At 36.8% G+C, this 22286-nt stretch overlaps 1 protein-coding gene across 1 annotated transcript; it reads left to right on the forward strand.

Annotated features, from left to right (window-relative positions):
• The first annotated feature begins 155 nt into the window (after window positions 1–155).
• On the forward strand, window positions 156–18556 carry LOC306872964 (complement C3-like). Its single transcript, XM_079421936.1, has 41 exons — window positions 156–310; window positions 388–583; window positions 726–894; window positions 1497–1570; window positions 1699–1787; window positions 1984–2066; window positions 2161–2248; window positions 2427–2529; window positions 2666–2786; window positions 2879–2994; window positions 3103–3255; window positions 3338–3541; window positions 3684–3875; window positions 3958–4110; window positions 4197–4326; window positions 4714–4785; window positions 5482–5679; window positions 5961–6063; window positions 6509–6597; window positions 6702–6841; window positions 7097–7309; window positions 7437–7497; window positions 7726–7809; window positions 9178–9381; window positions 9473–9548; window positions 9697–9856; window positions 10942–11037; window positions 11145–11301; window positions 11489–11652; window positions 11740–11898; window positions 12085–12144; window positions 12216–12306; window positions 12433–12481; window positions 13129–13219; window positions 13919–14008; window positions 15387–15492; window positions 16303–16392; window positions 16692–16772; window positions 17127–17210; window positions 17363–17498; window positions 18215–18556. Exons 1-41 carry the CDS (start codon window positions 207–209, stop codon window positions 18354–18356), a joined length of 4971 nt encoding a protein of 1656 aa, XP_079278062.1. The 5' UTR covers window positions 156–206; the 3' UTR covers window positions 18357–18556.
• Window positions 18557–22286: the final 3730 nt, after the last annotated feature.

Consider the following 22286-nt stretch of genomic DNA (forward strand, 5'->3'; position numbering starts at 1 on the left):
ATATCAATAAACACAAAATTTTATACAACTATTGGAGCTTCTTGTCCTCATTTTGGAAATTCCTCAAAAAAATGTCCAAGATCCACCCCTTTCCAAACGTGTTGCCTAATCGCCATGATGGGAAGAGGAGTGTCAAAGAGAGAGAGCAGGTTGGACTCTGAGGGTCGTGGAGAGGGGTATAAATCTGAGCTGCTGCAGGTCCACTGATGCTCACAGGAAGAGACACACAGACAGACAGGATGGACATGAAGCTGCTGTTACTGACTGTTGTTCTTCTCTCCTCACCGCTCCTCACACTATGTGACCCGCTGTGAGTATCAAACACACTGTTTGTTCATGGAGTCACAAATAGATCTGTTCTCAAACGCTCTGATTTGATCTCCTCAGATATGTTCTCTCAGCTCCTAATTTGCTGAGGGTGGGTTCCTCAGAGAATGTGTTTTTGGAGGCTCAGGATTACTCTGGAGCAGCTATTGACGTGAAGATCATAATAAGGAACCACCCCAAAAAAGACATAGAGATATTGTCTAAATCAGTGAGACTGAGTGGAGACAGCAACTTCCAAATCCTTTCAGATATAAAGGTGACACAACTTTGAAACAATGTTATGCTTGTGTAGGCATATATGTGATGCATCATGTACAATTAAACAATTTAATTTGTAAAATGCCTTTTAATTTATTCTAATTTGGCTATTTATTCTAATTTAATTTTCTGTCATTTAGATCCCTGATGATCAGAATTTCTTCTCTGTTGATCCTCTGGAGAAGCAGTATGTGTATCTACAAGCTCAGTTTCCATCTGTCACTCTGGAGAAAGTGGTCATGCTCTCATTCCAGTCTGGATATATATTTGTACAAACAGACAAGCCCATCTACACCCCTGCTAGCACAGGTACAGTTAAGTGATAAATAAATAAATATATATACACACACAAATATAGAGTGCATTAATGTTGCATCAGCATGGCATCAAAAATCTTGTGTGTATTTTCAGTACAAAAGAACTTTGTATTGTTTCTGTTTTAATGTACTTTTAAAGTTTGAATCACATTAAATGCAAAATTTGTATGTTAGTGAATTATTTTCACGAAAGATCCAGCCCCGTCACCGTCACACAGCCACTTGCACATATTTTGCGCGTGAGCTGTTAAACCACTTAATGACATTGCTCATTGACATCCATGGTACATGTGCGCAATATACTAGCAATTAAAATTTGGCACATCTGGAGTGTCAGTGGCCTCTGGGTGGTTCCACGAAATGGAATTGTCCAATGTTTTGGACAAAGAAGGTCTTTGTGACTATGAATTACACTGTGTGTCAAATAATCTGAAGCTATAAGTTTTCAAAAAGTGCATCATATGTTGAAATACAAGATATGCACAATTAGACTGTTCTAGCTACTAGCCTAGTTATTGTGAACTAAAATGGTAATAATAATACATTAAACTTTCAAACAAAGTATTCCAGTGTCTGCTTTAACCTCTTTTGCAGTTCAGTACAGGATTTTCTCTTTGACGCCCAACTTGAAGCCACTCAGTCAGTCTGGAATCACAGTGGAAATCAAGGTAAACCATATCAAGTCATACACACACACACACACACACACATTAATGACATTTTATCTGTATGAGCACAATTGCACTGCCGATATTAGCGGTCAAGGTGTTAAAGCTTGATTTCTGTGTTTCTGAAGAATCCTCAAGGCATCACAGTTTCATCAGAGAAGATATTTCCAATCAAAGGAATGAAGTCTGGAAAATATGTCATTCCTGAGGTTGCCAGGTGTGTAAAACAATGTCAGAACTGAAGCTATTCAACCTGAGATTTTTTTTTAATTTGTTTTTGTATATGGTGTCTGCTTCGGGACAATATCTAATCATTTATCAATAAACAGCAGCAAAACCCTGTTTATGGTATTTATCACCTCTTTAAATGTAATGCAATCTTCATGATTCTGTATGTGTTCTCTTTGTTTCAGTCCTGGGATCTGGAAGGTGGTCACACTGTTCTCAAACACTCCTCAGAAGACGTTTACTGCAGACTTTGAGGTCAAAGAATATGGTAAGATATGTGTCAACAAACTCTTGTTGTGACAGGATTTGATAAGTCAAAGAATGTGTTTGTTTATTTATTTGTGTGTCTGGTTTGGTTTCAGTGCTTCCAACGTTTGAAGTGAAATTAAAGCCCAGTAAGTCATTCTTCTATGTGGGTGATGAGAGTCTGACAGTCGACATTGAAGCCAAGTAAGACAAAATATGTTAAGCTTTATTGTATTGAAAATTAATATACGGTGGCAATGCTCTGATTTAAAATAAATGTATGGTTCTCAAGAATCAACCAGACATCATTAGTTTACACTAACTGAAGTAAATGTTTACTAGCATTAAGTTTTTACAACTGAAATTGAATGTGCTTTCATAGCTACCTGTTTGGACAGAAGGTGGATGGAAATGCGTTTGTGGTGTTTGGTGTGATGGACGGTGAGAAGAAAATAAGTATTCCTTCATCTCTGCAAAAAGTTCAGGTGAGAGACATTAAACATCTTGCCAAATGGGATCAATATCATTTCTCCTCACCTAGAGGACATTTTAACCAGAAGTTAAACAGCTTTTTACTGTGTCTTGTAGACTGATGTTGCTGTCTTTATCATATATGAATAGATCATGACAGGAGAGGGTACTGCAAAACTGACCAATCAGATGATCACTAAAACCTTTCCCGACATTAACCAGCTGGTTGGTCGATCAATCTATGTTTCTGTCAGTGTTTTAACAGAAAGTGGTAAGACTCAACAGATACTGTACATCTGTATGCACATGTTTACATGCATGTGTGTGATTGTATGTGAGAAGCTCATTGTTTGTGTGTTTCAGGCAGTGAAATGGTGGAAGCAGAAAGGAGAGGCATTCAGATTGTGACGTCACCGTACACCATCCACTTCAAAAAAACAGCACACTTCTTCAAACCTGGAATGCCCTTCGACGTCTCGGTATAAAACATTGATAGTTGAGAACCTGAAGGTTTATAGGAACTGAGGAACAATTTCATCAATTTATTAACAGACATCACTCTTGTTTTGGTCTGGGTTCTATAAAAGGTCTATGTAACAAATCCTGACCAGACGCCTGCTGTAAATGTGGAAGTGGAAGTGGTGGCCAGTCAGGGGGCTGTCAAAGGTCAGACAAGAGACAATGGCATTGCGAAGGTCACAGTCAACACTCCGGGAGGATCTTCTACACTAGAGATCACTGTAAGACCTGCCTAGGTGTGCAACAAGCGGTTTATTTACGTTTATTTGTTGTCTGTGTGGATCAGCATGCTTTTTTTTCCAGGCAAAGACCAAAGATCCACAATTAAGAGATGAACAGCAGGCAGTGAAGCAGATGACGGCTCAGGCCTATATTCCCAAAGACGGCTCCAAAAACTACCTGCACATCGGCATTGATGCGGCTGAGCTTCAGATAGATGATTCAATAAAGGTCAATCTGAACACTGGACAAAGTCCAGGAGTCAAAGATCAAGACTACACATACATGGTAAAGATAATGGTTATTTCTTATTCATCTGCACAACAAATGCATCAAATAATTACATCTTTATTTGATTACTACCACAGCTTGTGTTTGAAACCAAACAAAGTTGCTAAATATATATTCTACTCATCTGCTTCCTTTTCAGATCTTGAGTAAAGGCCAGATTGTAAAAGTAGACAGGTTTAAGCGAAGAGGACAATCTCTAGTGACTCTACCTGTGCCTGTAACCAAAGACATGGTGCCATCCTTCCGCTTTGTGGCTTATTATCATGTGGGCTCGTCTGAGGTGGTGTCTGATTCAGTCTGGGTTGACGTGAAAGACACATGCATGGGAAAGGTTCGTCAACCATCAGTAGCTAAGTAGCTGATGTGCCAACTAGGCCTGTTTTTTGACACACCCTCTCTTGTTTTAACTACAGCTCCAGATTAAGGTGAAGGGCAAGATGAATACCTATGGCACAGGAGATGAGGTCAAGCTGCAGATAACTGGAGATCCTGGCGCTAAAGTTGGTCTGGTGGTGGTTGACAAGGCTGTGCATGTCCTTAACAAGAACAGACTTACCCAGACTCAGGTGAAGGAGATTCTTCAAACTTCACAGTGCAACATGATGTTTTTGGCCTAAAACATACATAACTGGTGTCTTTTTTGCACCTCTAGATCTGGGATGCCATAGAGCAGCATGACACCGGCTGTACAGCAGGAGGAGGAAGGGACAGTATGGGGGTTTTCACTGATGCAGGTCTGATGTTTCAGTCCAACACTGCAGGAGGAACCAACACCAGAACAAGTATTATTACTATTATTGTCTTATTCTAAAGTTTTATTCACTCAACAAAGAGATTTCCAAGGGTTACTAAGCTGTCCTTCAACTAAGGCATTTAAAATCCTACTAACTGTATAATTTTGGTTCTAAATCTGAGGCATTATATGTGTAGCAAGTGTTTTTTTTTTTTCTCACATGTACTTTGTCCGATTGTTCCTTTTGTCTTTGGTCAGATTTTTAATGTTGCACTGTTACTTTTCTGTTATTTGTCTCCCCATGTCTTAGTTCCGTGGTTTTGGAATATACTTGGATTAAGTTTACTAAATAGATCTTGTTGCTTTCAAATTCTTTAACATCACCAAAGTATTTTTTTTACAATAACATAATTGATTCAAATGAATTGTCCTCTAGTTCTTGAGTGTCCCAAACCTGCAAAGAGAAAACGAAGAGCTGAGAGTCTCCTGAAGATCACTAGTACACTGGGTGAGAAGCTACATTTTACTCAGATTTTGCTCTTACAATTCAAATCAGAAATTATATTCTGGGCATTTTCTTAAATCCCTTATATACTTTTTTTTGTCCTTTGCTTAGGAGTAATAAAAATGTAAATGTACATATATGCTGTATGCTTTCCTCCCAAAAACAGAATAGCACAATTAATGACAGTGGTCAGAAAACAGCAGTTAATAAAGCATGTGATTATAGTGATGTGCATGTTTGACCAGCTCAGCACTCTAGACAAGACATGTCATGGTTGTTCATGTTGCACTTTACACAATACACTGCTTTAATGCAAACAGCTTTACAGTATTAAAGCCGTGTAACATTCAATTAGTATTTTTTTTTCTCATGTCTGACCTCGATAGACTAAAGAGACAAAATGATCCAGAGAAGATTTTCATGCCTAAAAAGGCAGAGCCACAGATACCTACAATTGTCACAGACCAATGGTAGTTTGAAGGCGTTTACCAGCCAGAAAGATTAAATAAATTTTGTTTTGGCAAGCTGTTTCGATTGAACAAACACCAGTTTGTTTCTTTGATTTTGCCTCAAGTATATCTGGAACCCAAAGCCCTTTTCATTTAGGTCACTTCAGTTCTCAAACACGTTTCCATGTTTTGGGGATCTCTGTAGTTCTTATACTCCCCTCATTGTTCTACACTAACATTGTCTTCTCAGCTGGAAAATACTCCAGTGAACTGAAACCGTGCTGTGTTGATGGGATGAGGGAAAATAAACTCGGCTACACGTGTGAACGAAGAGCCAGGTACATCGCTGACGGAAAAGACTGTGTCGATGCCTTCCTGCACTGCTGCAACCAGATGAAAACCCACAAAGACACGAAGGATGAAGATGAGGAGATGGCTCTGGCTCGCAGTAAGTATATGAACTGATGGCACCGATAGCTTGTGCAGTGCTTTTGGGAAGCAATCAATGCATGGAATAAATAGAAAATGGACCATCCGATTCTCACTTGAACACGGATCTGGGGGCAGTGATTGACAATGGTATTTTGAGTCTTGGGTAGTTTGGAAAGTAGTAATTATGGATAATAGTGAAAGTGGATAGTCACCAGAGAGAATAATGATAACACTTATTTGATTAGGTTATCTGATGTGTTTTTCCCTTTTTTTTCCCCTCTTGATCTGATAAAACAGGTGATGACGATGATGACTATTATACAGACTCTGAAGAGATCGTGTCACGTACGCAGTTCCCTGAGAGTTGGCTTTGGGAGGAGATTGATCTATGTGACAATTGGTGAGTAGGAGACCTTTAGATAAATCTTAAAACATCTCATGATCTCAGCTGACAAGTTCATGACTTCCTCCGAAAAAGAGTAGGCTATGCACTGTCTTCCTATTTCTTTTCTTTTATTTATATTTTGCTTTATGCATTTTATGTACTGGCTCACTCTAGAATGTGTTTTTAGCTCAACAACATGAAATAACATCCACTAATGTAATTCATAAATGTTAATAGGAAAGCATTAGTGATATGCAACAGTATTTAATGTGCTTATTTAAAAAAAACAAAACAAAAAAACAACAACATCGGCATCTTATCCTGGTAACACATAAATGCTCCTGGCCGCCCAGCTTATGGTGCTTCATTAGGCTCATAAACAAGAACTCTTTAATTTACTCTGTAATTTCTCATATTCCATATGTGTAATTTCTCATATACTGTATATCTCATATTCCAGTCCAACACCAGCCATAGAAAAGGTGATCTACCTGAAAGACTCTATCACTACCTGGCAGATCTTGGCTGTCAGTCTGTCACCAACACTTGGTAAAGTGAAGCTGCAAACCCAGAATACATGCTCTGAAAAACGACATTAGCATCCAGGAGCTGCTACTTTAAGACCTTCTGTGTGTCTGTGTTCCTCCTCAAAGGCATCTGTGTAGCAGAACCTGAGGAGATGGTTGTTTTTAAACACCTTTTCATTGACCTCAAGATGCCTTACTCAGCTGTGCGCGGTGAACAACTGGAAATCAAGGCCATTATTCACAACTACACCCCAAAGAAGCAGAAGGTAGATTAGATTTAATATTAAAAATTAATTCAGTTTATATGTACACTATAGCTATATGTGTTGTAGTAAACATTTCTGCTTTAGTCAAATTAGTCCTTGGGCTGCTCATGACTCAATCTGAAGGAAAGTGTAGTGTTTGTGCTAAAGGAGGAATATTTCCTATCATCACACATTTCATATTAATTTAATTTGGAGGAAGTTTTGTCTAGATAATGTATTTAAGTGATTTGAGTCTCATTCTCCTGTTTTCACCAGGTACGTGTGGAGTTCATGGAGACAGAAGATGTTTGCAGCGCTGCCAGTAAGAAAGGCAAATACAGAGCGATAGTAACCGTTGACAAAGACTCCAGCACAGCCGTTCCATATGTGATTATTCCCATGACGCTGGGAAATCACATGATTGAGGTGAAAGTTTCAGCATATGATTCTGTCCACACTGATGGAGTGAGAAAGCCGCTGAAGGTGGTGGTACGTCTGATGGGAAATTCTGTCACTTTTCATTTTATTTGGTCATTCCTATTATCAGTAGATCTTTGTCATTTTGACTAGATAACCTAGATCATCAGAGGTAGTTAACACTCTCTTTCTCTTTCAGTCTGAGGGTGTGCTGGTTCCATTACAAAGAGAAAAAATGGAGCTCAATCCTGCTAAGAATGGTGAGATTTACTGTGGACCAGAAACTTGCATTCAGTCACAAAAAACAGTGAATTAATGTGACTTTACCTTAGGCCAGTTAACACAAAAACATTTATGAATAATATTACAACTCCTGGCCTTTTCTTGCTCAGTACTCACCAAATGTGTACAAATTGTAATGAGCACATGATTTATGACTCTTTCTCCATCTTTCTGTTCTTCTCTATTTCTCATCCCAAATGGAACAGGAGAAAAAACTATACTTCTTAAAACTGACATACTAGCTGATCGGGTTCCAGACACACCTGCTAATACGTACATATCGATTACTGGTAAGAAAAAGGATGTTTTCAGTGAAAGATTGATTTTTTTTTAGGGGTTTAGCCTATCTACAATCATACTGTCTATTTTTCCATGTTCACAACAAAATTGTTGCATCCTTACCTCTGTATGTGTAAACCCACTGGCGGTTGAGCCACAAGCATTTTTTTTATATGTTCTATGTTTCATACATATTCTCGATGACTGCTTTAAAAAGAGTGAAAAAAAGACATTGCTAATGCAGAAAAGCTGCCTCTTTTTCCGAATTATGTAGATAACAATATCTTTCTTTCACTATCTCTTCTGAGAAATTTTCTGTCAAATCGTTCTCTATGTGCAGTAGAGAAATATTTGAGAATCTGTCCTGTGCCACTGAAGATCAGAGCAGTGTCTTATTTTCCTCATAACTGAGAAACTTATTTCTGATGTAGCCAGACCAATGGGCAGTGTGAGTGCAAGTTACAGTAGTCTGAAAAAGTTTGGATATTTGTCCTTCTGTACTTTATATTTAAGTTTCTCAAGAGTGATCGGAAGAAAAAAGAGTCCTCCCATATATCGCAACCAGTTGTGAATCATGAGTCGTGACTCGCGAGGCCATGGGGCTTAAATATAATTGAAATTAATTTAGCCCAAAACATACTTCTTCTGTCCACTAATATAATAAGATAATACAAATAAAATGAGAAAATATTAATTCTTCAATTTCCATATTTTATTGTCGGCAGCCATAGCACTCTGCAGCCTAAGACTGGTTGCCCACTGAAGCTAAGCAGGATTGAGCCTGGTCAGTATCTGTATGGGAGACCTCCTGGGAAACTAGGGCAGATCCCCCCACCTAAACTCCTCCTATGCTCTCTCACAAGCGCTGCATTTAACGACCTTCACAGGAATCCCATGTCACTCATTGTGTATCGGTGTAGCAGCTGATAAGGAAAAAACTCTGAATAAAATAGAAAATATACCTTTCATCGCATGTCGTTTTTAGAATATGGCGTCTGATATTTCTTCAGGGCAACCTGACTATTCTGATTCCCGCACTCTGGTGTCGAGTCAAACCAGCTCAAACAACAGCGTGGGTGTGTCCACTACTGAAATCAAATCTGGAAATATGACAGAATTTCGAAATTTAGATTTTCCGACCATGCGAATAAGGTTATGAAAATAAATTAAAAGTTATGGATTTTATTACAGATCACACTAGAAATGCATTACACCTACAGAATATCCAGATCCACTAGGCTATTTACAGTCTGAATTGAGCCGTCAGTTTAAAACCTACCAATCACATTATAAAAGTGTTGCAGAAATGGAAGCTCGTTTTAACAAAGATAATTTAAAAACAGAATACTCAGCCTTCATTCTCTCTTTTATCTCTCCAGGTGAGGAGATCAGTCAGACAATCGAGCAGGCCATCAGTGGAGACTTCATGGGTCGCCTTATTGTCCAACCCGTAGGATGCGGAGAGCAGAACATGATCTACATGACTCTACCTCTCATTGCTACTCATTATCTGGACAGCACCAATCAGTGGGACACTGTTGGCATTGAGCGCCGCAATGAAGCCATTAACCATATCAGCACAGGTGATTTAGATGCCCTCTTGAAATCTTTAGATCAAAAACAGATAATAAGCAACTGAAAAATATTTATTTTATTTTTTATTTTTGTATAAAGGTTATCAACGGCAGCTGGGCTACCGTAAATCAGATGGATCCTATGCTGCATGGATAGACAGGCCAAGCAGCACATGGTATTTTAATTTCAATCATTTTAATTTAGTTTATTTTCATTCCCAGTGTCCTCTGTAATCATTTATTATTATTGTTTTTGAGATTATTGGTAGAAAATTATTCATTCATTCATTCATTCATTCATTCATTTTATTCTATCTGTTAAAGGTTGACAGCATATGTGGCCAAAGTCTTCGCCATGGCCAATAACTTTGTTATTATAGAAGATCATGTGCTCTGTAGTGCTCTCAAGTGGCTGGTTCTCCACAAACAACTGCCAGATGGCTCCTTTAAAGAGGATACAGCTGTAGTTCATGCAGAGATGGTGGTAAGGTTGAATGTCATTATGACAGACTGAATTTTAACTCGCCTGTAGAAGAGAACGGGAATGGAAGCTAGCAGTATAGAACAACATTAAAAGTAAATACTGTGACCTACAATTAATGTTTAAAATGCAATTAATTATCATTTTCTTAGTGCTTTGTGTTAAGCCACTCTCCCTCGTGGAAACTTAAAGAAGCATATGTCTCGACTCTCGAGATCATTTCACTATCAGATAAGTTCTCAGATCTCTCTTTCAAACTTACCTGCAGTCGTGAATGCAGTGATGCTCTTTTACCTCAGTCGGCTGCTGGATTTCATGTGATTTCTCAGTGATAATATAACTCATTTGATCAAAAGTAATTCCAAACTTCGTGAGGCACACAATGACATTCTGTGATCAAATACAATCAACTTTTTAACACTCTCCACAGCGCCAGCTAGTGCATTTAGTTATAACTGTCTTTTATTTTTAAAAATCAGGATTAGGATTTATCTGTGTCTGCGTCCCAATGTACATACTATCCATCCCAAATTCTATGTGATATTAGTAATTTTCAATACTATTTAGGGCAGTATGCACATTGGGACGCAGGGATTGATTACCTGCATTTATGGCCAGCGAAGCAACACATTAAAAATCTGAATAGTGTTTTTATTTTTCAAATAATAATTACAGATTGAATATTTGAATGTTCAACTATTTGTGCACATCCCTATTACATTCCCCTGAAAAAATAAAAATAAAACCAAAAAATCTCGGGGGGATGCAAAGGTTTTGCGAGTGACCATAATGTTTCTCAGGGGAACACAAATGCTTGGCGAACAAACACGTTTCTTGGGGGAACACAAACATTCTATGAGCAAACACAAAGTTTCTTAGTGGAACTTGAAAGTTTTTGAGAGAACACCAAGGGATTTTTTTTTTATCTTATGAATTATGAACAAAAGCAAGATTTGCAATAGGCTACCTATATGGTCTGTCACTGTCTCACAATATTTTATAGTCCTGCAGTCCTAGACAAAATATATATTTTTGCAAGCAAGCTTTACTGATTTAATAATAAAGGGTTTATTTGTCCCTTATTCCAGGGTGACGTACGGGGCAAAGATGCCGAAGCCTCTCTAACAGCCTTTGTCGTGGTTGCCATGCAAGAGGGCAGAGAGATCTGTGCTGGATCAGTTGGTGTAAGTACACCTCTTCCACCACTCTGTTTGCCAGAACTATTAAGAATGAACAGTTGCATTTTTACACTCTTCATCTTGGTTTTAACCTTTAACACACACTTTTATAGAGTTTGCAAGAAAGTATCAAGAAGGCTGTTTCTTTCTTGGAGGGTCGACTTCCAAAACTGACCAATCCTTATGCTGTTGCGATGACATCCTATGCTTTGGCCAATGAGAACAAACTCAATAAAGACATCTTGATGAAACACTCCACCCAAGGAGAAGGTCAGTAAAGCCATCAGGTCATCAACAAGAGATGCACTTTGCAACAGTCCTCACTCTGAGTGTAAATCATGGAAAAATAAAAGTTTTGTGACAATGATGTTGCTTGTTAATGTCTAAAATGGTAATAGAACAGGTACGGCGGGAACAGCAAGACAATGTTTCTATTCCTGTTTTGTGTTTTAAACAGCCGGTCGGTTTTGGACTGTCTCTGGACAGCATCATCACTCACTAGAGGCGACAGCTTATGCTATTCTGGCGCTTGTGAAGGCAAAAGACTTTGATACAGCAGGAGAGGCAGTGCACTGGCTCGCCAGACAACAGTCTCACTATGGAGGATCTGGCACCACACAGGTACACTAACACCTCATCATTCGACTGTGATTAAAACTTTGACTGACACTGCAGGACAAAATAACAATGCTTTTCTGTCTTTTCTAGTCGACCATCATGGTGTTCCAGGCCGTGGCAGAGTATCGCACACAGGTGAAGGACCAACAAAACTTCAATCTGGATGTGGAGCTGTCCATGCAAGGAAGAAGCAATCCTGTCAGATGGACTATCAAAAAAGATAACGCACATCTTACACGGTCAGACAGGGTGAGGAGCAGCACATCCACTAGATTCAAATTCTTTGCTGCTCATGTCAGTTATGTTTTTGTTGGGTTATGAGAGTTTAGTTGTTCATCGTCCATCATTTTTACTGTCTATGTCATTTCTTTGGACAATATCTTTATGTATCTCTATTATACTATGGACTGATACTCAACAGTGTTAACTCGACAGGTGGACATAAACAAGGACTTCAATGTGACTGCAAGAGGAACTGGAACAGCCATTCTCTCAGTGAGTGTTCATGAGCGTTTATACAGTCAACAGCAAGATTAAAGTGTGTAAACATCTAATGTTTTTTTCAGGTTCTGACGCTGTACTACGCCAGACCTGCTGAGAAGAAATCTGACTGTACATTCTTTGATCTGACTGTTAAAATGGAGAAAGACAATGAACGTAAGACTGAGTTTCTTCCCTTTCTGTGGCACTTTCCATATATACTGAGAACAAATAAAACCTCCCAAACCCTTCATTTTGTGTTGGTTGTTGATTTTAATTATTACCATGTTTTTTGTTCTTTAGCAAATCAAGAAGGAGCCATTGAAACTTACAAGCTCACTATGGATTTCTAGTATGTGCACATATATTCTAATACGTTTATTCTTATGGCAAGTGCAATTTGATTTAAAATTGATAAGCATGTGTTTATTTTGGCTGTTTTCTCACTTGGTTTGATTAATTGGTCGGAGCCCAAGTTACCTGCTTACCAGCATAAACAGAAATATATACGTAGATGCCTCATTAGCGACTGTTTCTATGGCGCAATATTTGTAGCGGTCAACTTGACGTCATTCACCATACTAATCACTGAATATTCGAAAGATGCCACAATCCTGCACAGCTGATGGTCTGCGAACCCAACGGCTCTGTGCGAGCCTACAGTATGGTGAATGACATCAAGTGGACCTTTCCAAGATGGCGGCCGCATCTACTTGCCTGGAGAAGTCGAATAGGGCGTCTATATGAGTATAACTACATAATGACTCCGACAGAGACTCCAGTTTCACTGTTCTGACATGAATGCAACTCGCATTACAAAGATAGTTTATTCAGAGACGAACAGCACTGTGTTAATACAATATAATAATTCTGAGGTCAAACAGACTCAGGTTCACACCAAAAGCTTTACTTTGAAAACAGCCTTAACAGAGACAGAGAAGATGGAGCAAAATTACAAAACTTGTTAATAAAATCTGCTCTTGATCTCCATCTTCACAGCTACAAAAGTGATAAAACTGATGCCACCATGACTATTCTGGATATTGGCATACCGACTGGATTTACTGTGGATAGCAGAGATTTGGAACAGGTATTGTGATAATAAACTAATGAAGTGATGCCTCACATCTGTATAATTTTTAAATTATTAAGTTAAATTACACCATTCTAGAACATCCTTACTCTGGCATCGCTAGAGGTTTTAATCTGAACAGCTATCACTAGCATAGCTCTTTAGAATTACATCAGCCTGTTACGATCAGATAAGTTCTGTTGAGTCCATCGAACAAACTTTATAAGAAAATAACTATTCTGTAATATTACTGTACCTGCACTGACATGATCAGACGAAAACAGAATTTGTCCTGAATTGGGCTGGGAAATGACACTAACTGCAACACTGACACTATTATTGAACTGAACTGAATCAACATCGAACTGACCTGAGACAAATAACAACACTGTTGTATTCTGTAGAGGTACTTACAGCTGAATTTAACTCGTTTTTATGAATTTTGCAATTTTGACATAGTTGAACTGCATTAACACAGCTGACTCATGACCCTATCTGAGCTGAAATTTTGCCTTGTGATTAATGAATTTTACAACATTTTGACACTGTTGTCTGGTTTAATGCGACGCTGCTTTGGAACAATTTCTGTTGAATAAATGCTATATAATTCAATGTGACTTGATTGTGCATGCACATATACATACATACATACAAGCAGGACATAAAGCATTTTTATCATATCATGCATTCATTTATTTCTTGTTTCCTTGCCCTCAGTTATCCACAGGGAGGGAGAGATACATTCAGAAATTTGAGATGGACAAAGTGCTGTCAGAGCGAGGATCCCTCATCCTCTACTTAGAAAAGGTATGTCAGCAAACTATTGTTCTGTGCCAATGGCCAGCCTGAAAAGTACGTGCTTTTGCTTTATTTCTATAAAATATTGTTGAATTCTTGATTCTGATTGGCTGACAAAGTGCTCATTAATTTTCAGTTACTGCACAGTCATAAGGTTGCATGTCACTGTGTGTTCACCTTTGTGTACAGTGTGGCCTGCATATTATCCACCTTTTTCCTAACGAGCCTATGCGTTTTAAATTATGGGAAGCACTTCCGGTTTGGGGAAGTTCCACTCTAAAGGACTGCAAGAAATAATTTCAAATCAGAGGATTGCGTTACAAATAATTCCTATCCATTATTTTGATTGAATGGGCTGAAGTTAGGAGAATAATGTTACGTTCATGTGCCATGATATAACATCGATATCTATAGAATAGCTTTAGAATAGCTCCTCCCGATTTGCATTTGTGGTCTGCTCTCCCGATTTAGTTTATGATATAAACCATGAATAATTCCCTGGAATGCACTAAGATTCGTTCATTTTTCTCCCCAAATCCTCATGTCTCTTTCCAGGTTTGATTTCACATGGATGTTCTAAAATTTAATAGTTACGGAATAATGACATAAGTTACTATAATGATATTGAATACATCCTTAATATTTCTGCGGATAGAAGGAGGATCTTTAGGAGTTATTCAATGTGTGTTGAAAGTAATTTGTTAATGTTTTTACACTTTTACATTTCCTTTTAATGATCAGTGGTTGAAGGGTGAGTAAAATACCTCATTGTATCCAGTTTTTGAAAATGCTTATTGCATTCATAGAGCGAACCTTTTGCTGATTGTTTACAGTGTAAACGGAAGTTACTCCCATAATGTGCATTATGGGTCATAGGAAAAAGTTGGATAATCATATTTCACATACAGTAGTATGGCAACACTTTATTTCGATAGTCCACTTTAGACATTCTACTAACAGTAAGTAACTTTGCAACTACATGCCAACTAGCAGTCATTAGAGTATTAGTAGATTGTCTGCTTAATATCTTCTAACACTTTATTTTGATGGGTCCACAACATACAACATACTGAGTATGAGAAACTTTGTAAGTATATGTCAACTTATTCTACTAACCCTAAACCTAACCTACTGAGAGTTAGTAGACATGTAGTTGCAAATTAATGAGAATTAGTTGACATGTAGTTACAAAGTTACTTATAGTTAGTAGAATGTCTAAAGTGTTATAATAGTGTATAATATTATAAGACAAAGTACAGATGTGACATATGGCCGTATGCCCCACCCCCACCAATTACTTGTTGTTTGTGCACATGTTAACATGTTGAGTTTCCAGTGTGCAATATGATATGTAATTATAAATTTGCTTTGGTTTCTGTTTTATCAGGTTTTGCGTACAGAGAAAGAAAGAATTGCCTTCAGAATGCACAAGATGCATAAAGTGGGTCTGCTACAACCTGCTGCAGTCACAATATATGAATATTACTCACCAGGTGAGCTATTGGTGCATGTGCGCGCACACGCAGGCACGCACACACACACACACACACACACACACAGAGAGAGAGATTTATGTTTGATTAAACTGTAAATCATGTATTAGGTACATACATACATATATTAGGTAACACAAGTTTTTTGTAAAAACACTAAACAAACATTGATGACATTGAGTTTCCAATCCTGCTCAAAGTCCACTCAATAAATAATCTTAATTTGGACACACATTTTTCTCAGCATATATTGTAATATTGCTGTATTTTGAGAAAATATAAGTACCACATGACTGTACGTCAAAAAAAAAAGAAAGAAAAAAGAAAGAAAAGATGTCACATTTTATTACAGTCAGAAATAATGTAAAATGAAACATTTACAAACTATATAAACATGCATTTTAGCTCCCTTCACATCACAATAACACCACATCCTTTAATGTATATTGAACAGAAATGACAAATACAAGTATTAAACCAACATAAAATATAGTGCCATTTATTATAAACAACATGAATTTTAAACAGCTTTCCTAAATTTGTTAATTTAAAGTGAAACTGAAAGTAGTGGTGTGTGTGAAATACACTATACAAATAACCTTGGGGCCACATAACTTTATCCAAATGTGTGCGCTTTGTGCACATTTGTGTGCTTACCATTAATTGCATTATGTAAGTCACTTCAGAAGAGATAATAAAGTAATTTATATATTCCAGAAAATGTGGAAATTAAGATTAATTTAATGAATTAATTTGCATTTGATGAATCATGTCTGGTTGATTCATATCTATTTTGTGTGTGATTTTCAGATAGACGCTGTACAAAGTTCTTCCACCCTGAGAGGGAGGATGGCGCTATATACAGACTGTGTAAGGGAGACCTGTGCCAGTGCGCAGAAGGTATTATCAGCCACAAATAATAGTTTACAAAATACATACTTTTATTTGGTTCCTTGCAGTCCACTTATAATGTTAGCCGCAAGATTTGTCCTAAATTTAGTAGTTAAACAATCCAGCTTGTAATGTGCTCAACAGACTGCAGAAGTTGGACTAAAATTATCTATATTGCCAGATTTAAGCCTTGGAGAAGTTATGATTTAGTTTATTCTGAAATGTGAATGAGGAGATATAAACACATTTGTCTGTGATCACAAGTGTTTATTTGCATGTATGAAAATTATCATTTTTTCTGAACACAGAAAACTGCAGTTACCAGAAGAAAAACGATGTCAAAGAGGATGAGCGTTTCGTTAAAGCCTGTGAAGCTGGCATGGATTATGGTAAATGCATTCAGTTCTGTGTGTTAATTCATGTTCATGACTCATACTTCCAGAAATTAAGATTCACTATTTACTCATTTTGTTCTATCTTAATGCTCCACTTGTTTGTTCCTGTTGGGATGCAATATAAAAGTGTTATACACTGCTTTTTCATAGAGGCTATGTCTGTTAAGCAACAATAATTGCAAGCACACAAAGGTTGTTGTTTTGCTCTGAAAAAAAGTGTAGTACATCATGAGGAAATAAATGATGACAATTTTGGGTAACCTTTAACCCTTGTACAAATGCAATATTAAAAATGATTGGCTTGAGCCTTAAAGTTACATGTAGCTAATGATATAATATGCTTGACAGTTTATAAAGTCACAGTGGTGGGGATGGATTTGAAAAAAGACTCTGACATCTATGATATGAGGGTGGATCAGGTACTAAAAGAAGGTATGGTTCATTATTCCCTCCGCTGATCATGAAATTCACTTGAAATATTTCTGATTCCTGTTAAAAGCAGTTGTCCTTCTCCATTAATGCTCTACAGAGGGCTAAATTGCACTGCAGTGGAATTGTTTCCTAAATGCTATTCCGTCCTGTAGGCACTGATGAGGAAGTTGAGGGGAAAGTGAGACAATTTTTGGCTCGTCCCAATTGCAGAGAACCTCTGGGATTAGCGAAAGGCAAGTCGTACCTCATCATGGGCAAATCCGTTGACCTGCCAAAGCTCGGGGGAAGGTAAGTGTCCACTGTGTGTCTTCAAGATAGCAGGATTTGCCTAAAGTTTATGCATTTGAAGTCTGTAGAGTGTTGTACATGGCTGAATTACTTGACAATATTTGTGGTAGAAACATTTGCAAAGTTCTATTTTATGTTATTTAAATGATGCGATTTTAAAAGACGTACAGTTCATATAATACAGACGAATACACAAATTTTATGATTAATTAGTGTTGTCAAAAGTACCGACCACGATACCATTCGGTAATGAAAATTTTAAAAACGTCCATTTCCAGCACCGTTGAGCAGCGCTGACTGGCTATAGCGTTCATGCACTCAACAGATATGACTGTGATTGACTATTAGTGGGAAATGGGCGTTTTTTTGTTTGTTTTTTTTTCAGTTCTGAATGGTATCTCGGTCTGTACTTTTGACAACACTACGATGAATACTTTTTTTTTAATTATAGTAGAGTTTGGCAGATTTATCTCTTTTTTTTAATTATCGGCTTTGACCAATACTTATTTTTTTTCCTGTTTTACAAATATGTTGGACATTTATTTTGAAGGCCAATACCTGGTTATTCATTGCAAGAAAACAAAAACATTTGTTGAAAAGTGGTGTAAATATTTTTCAAAAATATGTAAAACCAAAATGAATATTTCATATGATTTTAAAAACAGTTTGTCTATGTATTTGTTTATGTTTTGTCTTCACTTTTCTGTTGTTTTTAGTTTGCAATACATCTTGGGAGAGCAGACCTGGATTGAATACTGGCCTACAAGACAGGAAAGCCTAATTAAAGAACACAGGGAGCGATACATCGGCATCTCTGATCTTGAGAATAGCCTTCTCAAAGAAGGATGTGCTACATAATCATCTAACCAAAATGTGTTGATTACAGAAAGTTAAATGTCATCTCTTGCTAAGTTTTCATGAATCTTCTTTATTGTTTCATGCAAAACACTTGTAATTATATATATACATTATATATATATAAAAGTGTAAAATTGATAAGTTTAAACATTTGTAATGTTCTCTATGTTCTATTGTGAATAAAATATTGGCTCATGTGATTTTAAAGTCTTTTAGTTTAGATTTTATTCAAATTTTAAAAAATGTCCCAACATTTCCAAAATTCAGGTTATATATTCACGGTAGGAAAATTACTAAATATTTTCATGGAACATGATCTTTACTTAATATCCTAATGATTTTTGGCATAATAGAGAAATCGATCATTTTGACTCACTCAAGGTATTTTTGCAATGTAATTGATGTTCCTGAAACATTCTTTCAATAATTCAAACACCTGATGTGAACAAGCACTGAAAGAAAGACAAATAAGAACACAAACTACAACTTCCTTCAGCCACAGCCTTAGATGAACTGAAGATATAAGACATTAAATCTCTCAAGATCTGATTAACACTAGAACCGCCAGAGGTTGCTGTATACCTAAAAGTGCCAGCGGGTAAATTTTACCCATATGCATGGCAACTGTTTTTATATGGCTTAAGAACATATTATTTCATTGTATTATGCCACTGTCTTCACAAAGAAGTGTCTAGAGTCATGAACATTACATTACATCATAGATCTGATTTTTTTTTTCTTGAGGAAACGGCCAGACTAGAATAAATTGCAACACAGTAGCGAACAATAAATGATATGGCAAGACAAAAATTAAATAATAAAACCAAAGTTTGACCAATTATGAGCAACGTTAGGCTAAAACATCTAAATATGATGTCTGGATCACTGTCAGATGAGCCGTCAGATGCTAAGCCGACCAAGACGCATAACTTAACCATCAGACTCTCCATCACTCATGACATTTAGTATTTCTAATACCTACCTTCCATAAATCGCCACCTTTTAGTCATTTTTACTTTATTCTGATGGAACTGATAACCGCTAAATCAGTGAGTGAAAGGCATTGGCTAGGAATGTACAATGGTAAAACATAAGCGGCAAGAAAATGACAGCGCGAAAATACATGCATTATATAGTGGGTAAATTTGAACCGCGCTGCGCTTATAGGTAAAAAAAATGCTCAATTTATTTTATCTGGATTTATCTCATTAATTTTTAACAACATTGGATTGTAAATTACATAATTTTAGTAAAAGTAAATGACTGGGAGACTTGAATGTTTTGTTGAAAATCTGTTATGTACATTTGAAAAACAGTTCTAGTGTTAAACAGTTCCACAAACAGCATTACCAGCTTCAATTATTACTAAACAGATTGAGTTTATTTCTGTCAGAAGTCTACTTAAGTTCTTATTTAGAATTAACTGAGGTTTAGATGTCGATGTCTTATTGAAAATGTTTCGTTTGAGGTTACCATCATGGAGATCAATGTTGGCTCTTGACCCTTGACTTTTGTTGAGTTGCTTCTTTTTCATCTATTGCAGGTGTTTTCAGAAAAAAATTCCAGGTTGATAAATATCAACATGTCTGTTTTACTGACTGCTTTAAGTTCAAAATTTACCAATGCAGTATTAATTAAAATGTAAAGCTCTATCTGTTAGCATTAGTTAATGTGCTGTGAACTAACATGAACATTTTTAAGACCTAACATTAACAAAGATTAATAAATGTCACACAAACACATTGTTTATTGTTAGTTTATGGTAGTTAGCAAATGTTAACAAATGAGACCTTATTGTAAAGTGTTACCAAAACATTTATATATATATATATATATATTTTTTTTTTTTTTTTTCACACATCTTAAATAATCTCAATGATCTATAAGCATTTTGGAAATAATCCTATGAAACAATATTACCAGCACAGTACATACTACTTTATATACCCCCGGTTTCACAGACAAGGCTAAAGCCTAATCCTAGACTAAAATTTAAGTCTGAGCTGTTTCAACTGAAAGAAACTTGCACTGACTGATCTTAAAATATATCCGTGCCTTTGTTCTGTCTAAAGATTTTTTTTTTAATCATTAATAAAAATTACTTAAATGTCCTAATTTAACTATGGCCTAATCCTGGCTCATTCCAAGCCCTGTCTGTGAAACCGGGCCTATATGTACTAATTTATCATTCAAATTTAAGTACAAGGTAAGCAAATATGAATAAAAAAGGAAAATAAAAAGTAGGATTAGGCTTAAAGGAACACTCCACTTTTTTGGAAATAGGCTCATTTTACAACTCCCCTAGAGATAAACACTTGAGTTTTACGGTTTTTGAATCCATTCAGCTGATCTCCGTGTCTGGCGGTAGCACTTTTAGCTTAGTTTAGCATAGATCATTGAATCGGATTATACCATTAGCATTTGCTCATCAAAAATGACTAAAGAGTTTTGATTATTTTCATATTTAAAACTTGACTCTTCTGTAGTTACATCATGCACTGAATGGCTGAATGGATTCAAAAATGGTATAACTCAGCTGTTTATCTCTTGGGGAGTTGCCTATTTCCAAAAAAAGTGGAGTGTTCCTTTAAAAGATGTATTATCCTATGTTATATTATACATCTAGTCGGCAACCTTAGTATTGCAGCCTGAAATGTTTAATAGTCTTTAAATTTTCTATTAGCCTTTAGAACATTATGAATTCATGAAACTAGGCATGCTTCCTCAGGATGACTTGTTCTTCATATATTAAAAGTTTTGATGAGTTTGAATAATGCACTTTAAAGATATAAAAAAATTACTCTTTCCTTTTTTACTGTTAATTTAATATATTGCCATGGAAACATCGTTCAAGATATCCAAAATCCCTTTTCAATTTAAACTCCTCAATATTTTGGCATCATAGTGACAAAGTTTGGTGTGAATTACAAAATTTTCCTACGAGTAGTATGCATGCATTCACAGCCTGTTTTTTTTCTAAAAATCCACATTCAAACCAAAATAGCTGACTTCCTGTTGGTCATAGCTAATGACTGTAAAAGAGAAAGTTGTCCGTCTTGATGAGAGCAGTACATGTACTGAATTTGGTGACTGTAGCAATAACTAACCCCCTTGCTTTTGTTAAAAGATGGCGCTATAGAGCACCTCCTGCACGCCCGTTTCTGAGCTTTTGCCAGTGTTTAACTATCATTAATACTGATGTGTACATGAAGTGTCATGAAATTCAGAGCATGTTAAAGGCCTCAAAAACACCTGAAAATAATAGTAAAGTTTGACTTGTTGCCAGGCCAACAGCATTTACAAGCTCTCAAATCCTTTCATAGTTTTACATCGTCTGTGTTTTGACATGATTCTGATGAAGTTTAAAGCAAATTGGGTAAAATTAAAAGGCTGAATTCAAAGCATTTTGAAAATAACACACTTCCTGCTGCCAGTTGGTGGCGCTATAACTTTGACTTCTAATAGTCACATCTATGTACTTGGTATCATACAATGAATAAACTGCTGAAGTTCAAAATCAAACAATGTGTGCAAAGGTTATTAGACACTTCCTGTTTCTCATTTCTCACCATAAATTTGTCGCCTGGCCAAGGCCAAACCGTTTGGTGGCAATCGGTTGGAAGTCCTAGGACAAGTTTCACAAATTCCAGAGCATGCTTTTCACAAAACCTTTAATAGCCGACTTCTTGTTGGCCCGAGCACTGAATGTCAGCACGAAAGTTGTACTGCCTGATGAGATCTATATGTGTATGAATTTTGATGCCCATAGGTACAACGGTGTGTGCCACATAGCCCCTCAAAATTTGCCTTTTTAAAGGCTGTGCCTTGCATGTTTAAATTACAACAAATAATTTCCTGTTGCCAGCAGGTGGCGCTATGAGTATAACTGAATACTGGCCTTAAGATGTGTTCAGGCCAGGACTCTTATCA

The sequence above is a fragment of the Barbus barbus genome, assembly GCF_936440315.1.
Source record: "Barbus barbus genome assembly, chromosome: 7".
Taxonomy (NCBI): Eukaryota; Metazoa; Chordata; class Actinopteri; order Cypriniformes; family Cyprinidae; genus Barbus; species Barbus barbus.

What these genes read in the sequence shown, in the direction of transcription:
- LOC306872964 (XM_079421936.1), top strand. Translation starts at nt 207, where the DNA reads ATGCTCACAGGAAGAGACACACAGACAGACAGGATGGACATGAAGCTG. An exon ending in AAGCTCACTATGGATTTCTA is followed by an intron (nt 12,482 to 13,128) that starts GTATGTGCACAT and finishes CCATCTTCACAG; the next exon opens with CTACAAAAGTGATAAAACTG. An exon ending in ATAGCAGAGATTTGGAACAG is followed by an intron (nt 13,220 to 13,918) that starts GTATTGTGATAA and finishes CCTTGCCCTCAG; the next exon opens with TTATCCACAGGGAGGGAGAG.